A 7,979-nucleotide genomic window follows, 5' to 3' on the forward strand; every position below is an offset into this window, starting at 1 on the left:
CCATGTTTAGTTGGTTTATTAGTTTGGTTAAGACGGGTTACTAATACCGAATCTCGACTTAACCGAACTTAATTATTTTTAACCCGACTTAAACATCCTAATCTATCTAAACCCAAAAAATCCCCAAATCAAAAACCCAAGAACCCTAGAACGTGAAATAGAGAGAGTGGGAGAGAATTCCTGAGAGAAAACAACAGGAAATCGATTGAATTCGTGTTTACCATGTCTGTAGTACCTATAATCGGCGAAGGAGAGTTCGAAATTGATGATGAAGAAGTTGAGCGAGAAGAGTTTGAACTCGACGAATTGTTGCGAAATTTCGTGAGTGAGCCGCCAATTCAGCATGACGTCTTGCCTGAGAGTGATGAAGATAATGAGGAAGAAGAAGATCCTGAAGCCCCACAGAGAATGAGAACGCATATACGCCGTGGTGATGGGCATTTGTACCGAGACCAGACATTCTTCAATGGTGTGGCTTTCAAAGACAGAGTCCTCGATTATGCTCTTAGGACTCGCTGCAATATCAGACAATACAGGTATGATAAGGATATGCTTGGTTTCGAATGTGCTGGTCATGGTGAGAATGATGAAGCTTGTGGCTGGAAAATTTATGCTTCGATCCTTCCGAAGGATAAAATTTGGAGAGTTAGGTTGTTTGTAGATAACCACACATGTGAGGTTAATGGAGAGTGTGAGATGGTGAAGGTCCCTGTGATAGCTAGGTTGTGTGTGAACAAGATCCGTGAAGAGCCGGCATACTATATGCCTATGAAGATCGAGGAATTGATCATGGCAAATTGGTATATTAGTGTGTCTAGACCTCAGTGTTAAGCTGGTAGGAATAAAGCTTTGAAGTGGATTAAGAGTGAACATGATCAACAGTTTGCACGCCTTAAAGATTATGATGCCGAGATAGTAGAATCAAATCCTGGTTCTTCTGTTGAAGTAGACACGTTCCAGAATGATGAAGGTCAAGATGTCTTCAATCGAATCTATATTTGCTTTGACGCCCTCAGGAATACTTGGAAGGAGAGTTGTAGGCCATTGATAGGACTTGATGGTTGCTTTCTCAAAGAAAGAATCAAGGGACAGTTATTGGTTGCTTTAGGTAGAGATGCAAACAATGCAATTTATCCAATAGCTTGGGCTGTTGTAAAGGTGGAAAATAACGAGAATTGACAATGGTTTATGCAAAAACTGAAGGTTGATTTGGATCTAAAGGATGGTGACAATTACATTGCTGTCTCAGACCGTAGCCCGGTAAGTTTTTTGTTTTTTTTTTTGGTTGAAATCACTGTTTCTTTATGTTGTTGTTTGATTAAGTTTGTGGTTCTGTATCAGGGATTGATCAGAGCTATTAAGATAGAGTTGCCTAAGATGGAGCATCGGAAGTGTGTAAGACACATCTACGGGAATTTGAAGAAGAAACATGGCAACAAAAAACAGATGAAGTCTTACATATGGAGTGTAGCATGGAGCTACAATGAAGCAAAGTATCAGCAAAACTTGGACAGGTTAAGTTGCTACGATACAGGTGTGTATACAGATGTTATGGCTACAAATCCGAGGAGTTGGTGCCGAGCTTTCTTCAAGCTGGGAAATTACTGCGAAGATGTGGAGAACAACTCGACAGAGTCCTTTAACAGCTCCATCAACAAGGCAAGAGAGAATCCATTTGTGCATATGCTCGAAACAATAGCAAGACTTGCTATGGTGCGTATAGCCACAAGATCCAGAGAACCTCATGAACACCAAGGTAAGTTTTTTTCAATACTTCTAATATCTAAAAAATATAAATTCAATTAACTTAATTGGCTCTCTCTTTGTCAGGAAAATGTACACCATATGTGAAGAGAGTTCTCGCTAAGGCTCTTGTTGATAAGCCCTTTAAAGACGGAGCCAACAAATGTGTTGTTAGAAGAAGCGTTAAAGGCTACTTTGACTCAAGATTGAATGGCCAAACTCATCGTGTCCATTTGGAGAAAAGAACTTGTTCGTGCAGAAAGTTCGACATCACTGGAATTCCATGTAAGCATGCATATGGTGTGATGCTGAAGTTAAAGGTTGATCCGTCATACTATGTTTGTGAGTGGTTTCGCACGGCTAAGTGGAGAAGAAACTACACAGATGGAATTGTTCCAGTCCGGGGTTCTATGTTTTGGCCCAAAACAGATGCTCCTGATGTACATGCTCCACCTGTAGAGGATGAACAAGGGGAAGAAACAGAGGGAGAACGAGGGAAAGAAATAGGGAAGAAGAAGAAGAAGCTCACCAGAGCGGATAAGACAAGGAAAAGAGGTGTGAATGAGTCACCAACCAAGAAGCTACCAAAAGCCAAGAAAAGGACTATGCATTGTGGCATTTGTGGTAAGGCTAATCACAACTCGAGGTGGCATACAAAGCAGGGCAAGCATGATGATTCGGTACCGGTAAGCACATCTCAAACTGCAGGTGAATCCTCACAAGGAACTCTCACTCAAGCTAGTGTTTCTCAAGCTTGAATGATTTGATATGTAATGGCATCTATTATCTTTTGTTTTGAACTTAATTTTCGACAGCTATGTAATGACATATATCTTTGGTTTTGAACTTAATGGTCTTGGATCCATGTAATGTAATGACATTTATCTATCTTTGTTTTGCACTTCATATTATCTTTGTTACTGCAACTAAAAGCTTGTATATTTTCTTTAAAATCATTGCATTCTACTGAATAAAATAGGCTTAACAACCATCTTAAAATAGACAAAGTCATTGCATTAATAAAATTGAAACCATGTCAAAGTACACAAACCACAATGATCAAACACACAAAACATAAGATTACTAAAACAAAGGCCATTCCTATATAAACCTTTTCAACCAAAGAGCTTACTAAACCCAACCATGACCATACACAAAACAACTACAACAACCATCATTTTCTTCATTGTAGAAGATGATTCAACCAAAGCCTCTTCAACTCTCTCGAAAATCTCCTTCTCAAGCTTCATTTGCACATTCTCAAACACTATTCTCTCAAACTCTTTCCTCTCCATTGTAACTGTCTCCAGTTTTGCCGCAAGTGAAGCATTTTTCATTTTTAATGCCTCTATCTCATCTAAATAAGCCTCATCGACCCACTTGAAAGTGTGGTTGTCATTCGAGAGCTGGGCATTATTTAGACAAAAAATTATGAAAAGAAAACATTAACTAATACAATGAAGAAGAAGCAAGGATTAATCAAATTACCTTCTTAGATACAGCATATCCGCAACGATAGTAACGCCGGTACGGATTGTTGCTGGATTTAGAAACCAATTCCATTATTTGAACCCCACAATGACAAATTCTCGGCACACCAAACACTCTGTCTCCAGAACGTCCACTTGACGAACCACTAGAAGCTCCAGACACGTTACTCATGGCTTTAGATCTGAAAATTAACACAAAGTGAGAAGAGATTAAGAACAAAAAGCACTCGACAATAAGAAAAGAAGAAGAACTCTGAGATTCACATTCTACAGTTTTTTCTAGGGTTCTTATCAATTTGGGATTTTTTAGATTTGGGATTTTTGACCGTTGTGTCGGGTTATCACCGAGATATAGGTCCGGTTTAGCAATATTTGGGTTTTCCTTCGGTTTACTAACGGAGGTTTGATGGTTTGATACTGGGGTTTCGACATTTAACCATCGAAATTGGTCGGGTGGGGAAAGAGATATTTAACTTTAATATGGTGGGTATATAGATATTTAACTTTCGTTTGGTGGGGAAATGAAACGAGGCAATAGTTTGATGGAGAAATAGTGCGACACCATAGTTCCGGTGGGGAAATAGATCGCCAGCCCGTGTTTGTGCAAGAGATTGCTTGACTTGTATCTAGCTTGAAGATCATTTTATTGTAAGCGAACCACTGTCTTAAGAAAAAATAACAGAATTAATTTACCTGTTAAAGCCCATCACACATAAAATGAATCAAGTCTTAAGATTCAATAACCACTCACAGCAATCTAATTTATTAAACTAATCCTAAATCCAATAGTGATGATGAAAAATCGTCTAACACAACCCACATCTTTCCCTCGATGGTTGCGGTAACAGAAACAACAGCTGCAACATCTCTGTTATGTTTCTCTTAGCCATTTATGCCCAGATTTTCAGCATATTCGTAAAGTTTTTGAATTGTGATATTATTTGTCTGATAACCAAATTCATGGGTTGATCATATCCCTAAGAATTGACACTGAGAATTTTACATCTCTTACTTGATTGTAGAGCTCATTGACATAAAGATGACGATCATAAATCTTTGAAGCACTGTAATTTTTATTTCTGGTTTTTCTCACACCATCATTGATGGAAACTCAATTACAACATCCACTACTCTTAATTATCTTAACTAATATAGAGAAAACGCCATAATGCAAGGAAATGGTCATAACCAACGTACCAATATTCAATGTATACATTTTTTTGGCCCTAAGGAGATAACCAAACATAATACAACCATTTTTTTTTATTTTGATATATACCTTCGTAATACAAACTTAACGATATTCATTATATTTATTAAGTGATATGTTAGTCATGTATTTCTTGAATTTTTTTATGAACTCTCAAAATATATGTTCTTCGAATATTAATCATATTTTCTATACAAACCAAAACCCTAAATCATATACACTATACCCTCTATCATATACCCTATATCCTATACCCTATATTTTATACCTTGTTTCATATACTTATTTGAATCTCATTATTTTCTTGTATAGTTTGAATCTATGTATGTATTCTCTATAAATATTTTCCATGATTTAGTTTTTTTTTTTAATTTAGCATATTTCCAATACAAACATTTAGCATATTCTAAATACAAACCAAAACCTATCTGCTAATACATGTTTCATCTATACTACTTTTTCTCTTTGATGAAAATGTAATACTTCTAAATTTACAAAGAAAATCTAATTCTAATTAATGGCAATTTTGTCTTTCGGCTTAAAACCATTAATTTAATTTATTGCATCTATGACCCTTTATAAAAGCTTATTCCAACAATCATAAATTTAATTTTATTAATAGATCTAAACTCATTGTATGCTTTTAAACAAAATAAATAAATTATTTACATTAGAAATGTAATAGTATTGATCATTATAAAATGCATAATATAAATACAATGCATTTACTTTATACGATAAATCAAATAGTTTATTCAGTTATGTGTACTATTATAAAATTACAAGAAGTTTGATCAATTTTTTTCTAAAAAATATTATAAGAAATTTTTTGGGTTTTTTCGGGTCAACCGATGTTAGTTGAGGGGTTAATGGTTGGTCCTTAGGTTTTATCGAAATTTTAATAAATAATTTTTCATTAAATCTGAATTTTATGGAATAAATCAATTCACAGAACCTATGATAAAATGCTACATGAAAAACATAAGCATGTCTGGATTATACACGGTCGCCAGGTTTACCGATGCGACTGCGGGTTCGGATCAGATATAAAATACATTTTATATTTTAATTCGTCTATAAACCACAAGAGTTAAATAATTTGTAAAAACAGAATGCTTCTTCACACCATTTAAATGTAGATGCACTATTAGTCCTCATCATTCGGTTCAGTTCTAGATATTTAGGAACCATCCAGGTATTTACAAAGTTCTTTTTGGTTTCAGTTGAGTTATTTCAGTTTTTGGTTCAGTTCAATAGCAAAGTTGGAAACCGGCTAATATGCAAAAAAAAAAATCTAGGTCCAATTCACTTCCGGTTCAATTCTGTTTTTCCAGGTAATTAAAGATTTATAGATAAAAATATCGGATAATTTGAGGTTTCAAGTTTAAATTTCAGGTAATACGTATTGTTCAGATAAAAATATCAGATAATTTATAATGTTTTGAATAAAAAATATTAGGATAATTTGGTTTATAAATAGTATTTTAGAATATGGTTATTTAGATATTAAATATATCAATATTTGTAATTACATAATTTTTATTTTAAAAATTCAGGACCTATTTTGTTCTAGTTTCGGTTTCAATTATTTTGGTTCTAGAAATATATGATATGCTCGGTTATTATGAGATTTAGTTCAATTTTGGTTTCGAGTTTTTCAGTTTAGTACGATTCGGTTTCCTGTTCCGAACAAATAAGTCCAAGCACTATGTTATATAGAATTTCATTAAGAAAAATATTTAATTTTAAAAACAAATCTACTCTTTTAAATCTAGTTCATTTTATAACAAACGACAATAATATATAAATAATTATTAATGCCACGTGTTGAATGATAATTCTCCTGTCGGTGGAGGGTCTAGAAAGATTGATAAAAATCATTCTCCTAAATAACTTTTTTTTTTAACTCTGAGAAAGTTTGAAGAATGCAGAAACAATACAAAAGTTCCAAGAACTGCAAAAAAAAAAACACAGCACGTAGAAAAGAAATGATATATTTATTTGGAAAAATCAAATCGATACTCTGAATACGTATATAGCATACTAAGAAAAATATACAGTTTGGCACATGAATATTGAAATTTTAGTTAAGTAAATTATTGCAATAATCAATAGTAACATTTTTATTAAAGGTATGACTGGCGGTAAATACCAATCATGCTTGGAATTAATTTCCAAAGTTACAGTAAAAACATAAAAAATGACCATAAAACCCTATTTAAAGTAATAATTTTATATGTTGGAAACAAATTATACAGGTATAACTGATATATTTACACCAAAAAGTTATATAGACAAAATTTTACATTATAAAATTTAAAACTATAACTCAACCAATGATTTGCTCCGTCTAGTTGTTGTCCAAGACACCATCTACCATCTTTGGAGACAAATAAATAATGACCTTCATAACAATCAGTCTGTTTCCAGTGGAGCACTTTTCAAAATCATTGATAGAGAGGTTCTCAACATCATCCATGGTAGACGACATAGAAAACGATATCACTGCCTCATGGCCGCTTGGATTAGATAAAATCCTTTCTAAGTTACGTTTTGTATTTGCTGAATGTTGTAGTGCTCTGTTTCAAAACTGTCCCCTCTGTTTTTTCTTTATTTTTGCCAGGGACTCGATTGCTTTAAGTTTTTACCCTGTAAAAAATAAACTATTTGTGGTGGCAATAAATTTGGAAAGTCATATTCTATACAATTAAGCCCAAAGAAATAGACGAAATCTATACTATATAAAAGTTGAGGCTATAAGCCATTAAGAACGTCCACATAGGATTTTAAACCACCAATCGTAGTATGACAAATCATTATTTAAGTTTACTATTTCTAAAAATGTTAATATTACAAAAAAAATGTTTATTTCATAATAAAAATATAATTCAATATCAAATAAGATACATTTACAAAAATAAAAACATTATACATATATTGACTTAATATATATATATATATATATATATAATATTAATTTCGAAATTCTACATAAATTAATAAAAATAATAATTAATTTTAAAATACAATAATTCAAACAATTATAACTAAAAGTTTAACTCATGATTTTCAAAATTTAGGCTATATGCTATTGAAAATATTTATAAATAACATACATTATATATAAGCTAAAAATATAAATCAGTGATAAACAATTCATTATATTTTGATTAGGATTTAAAAAATTTCGCAAAATCATTTAAAATAAAATAGAAATCAATATCAAACAAGGTAAGTTAACAAAAGTAAAACATTATAAATAAATTTATTTAATATATAATATTTCTCAAAATATAACATTAAAATAAAATACAAAATATGAATTAATATTAAAAATACAAGACTTTCAAACAATTATAAGTATATTAATTTCACTCAGGTTTTCAATATAAGAAATATATAGTATTTCTTGAAATGTAACATTAAAATAAAATACAAAATAATAATTAATATTAAAAATAGAAGATTCAAACAATTATAAGTAAATAAGGTAAGACTATAAATCAGTGAGAAACAATTGATTATATTTTGATTAT

The 7,979-nt window shown here is 32.1% G+C and overlaps 2 protein-coding genes across 2 annotated transcripts; one reads left to right on the plus strand and one right to left on the minus strand.

Moving 5' to 3' along the window:
* Window positions 1-222: 222 nt before the first annotated feature.
* Window positions 223-2,501, plus strand: LOC106407009. The gene is made up of 5 exons (XM_048749617.1): window positions 223-792; window positions 883-1,152; window positions 1,204-1,260; window positions 1,342-1,756; window positions 1,831-2,501. Exons 1-5 carry the CDS (start codon window positions 223-225, stop codon window positions 2,499-2,501), a joined length of 1,983 nt encoding a protein of 660 aa, XP_048605574.1.
* A 326-nt stretch (window positions 2,502-2,827) lies between these two features.
* LOC106416734 (uncharacterized protein At4g04775-like) lies at window positions 2,828-4,323 on the minus strand. The gene is made up of 2 exons (XM_013857651.3): window positions 3,232-4,323; window positions 2,828-3,149 (listed from the first exon to the last, which is right to left on the minus strand). The coding sequence occupies exons 1-2, from the start codon at window positions 3,403-3,405 to the stop codon at window positions 2,859-2,861; spliced, it is 465 nt and encodes a 154-aa protein (XP_013713105.2). The 5' UTR covers window positions 3,406-4,323; the 3' UTR covers window positions 2,828-2,858.
* Window positions 4,324-7,979: the final 3,656 nt, after the last annotated feature.

The sequence above is a fragment of the Brassica napus genome, chromosome C3 (genome assembly GCF_020379485.1).
Source record: "Brassica napus cultivar Da-Ae chromosome C3, Da-Ae, whole genome shotgun sequence".
Taxonomy (NCBI): Eukaryota; Viridiplantae; Streptophyta; class Magnoliopsida; order Brassicales; family Brassicaceae; genus Brassica; species Brassica napus.

What these genes read in the sequence shown, in the direction of transcription:
- LOC106407009 (XM_048749617.1), top strand. Translation starts at nt 223, where the DNA reads ATGTCTGTAGTACCTATAATCGGCGAAGGAGAGTTCGAAATTGATGAT. An exon ending in ATCCAATAGCTTGGGCTGTT is followed by an intron (nt 1,153 to 1,203) that starts GTAAAGGTGGAA and finishes CAAAAACTGAAG; the next exon opens with GTTGATTTGGATCTAAAGGA. An exon ending in AGAACCTCATGAACACCAAG is followed by an intron (nt 1,757 to 1,830) that starts GTAAGTTTTTTT and finishes TCTCTTTGTCAG; the next exon opens with GAAAATGTACACCATATGTG.
- LOC106416734 (XM_013857651.3), bottom strand. Translation starts at nt 3,405, where the DNA reads ATGAGTAACGTGTCTGGAGCTTCTAGTGGTTCGTCAAGTGGACGTTCT. An exon ending in GATATGCTGTATCTAAGAAG is followed by an intron (nt 3,150 to 3,231) that starts GTAATTTGATTA and finishes AATAATGCCCAG; the next exon opens with CTCTCGAATGACAACCACAC.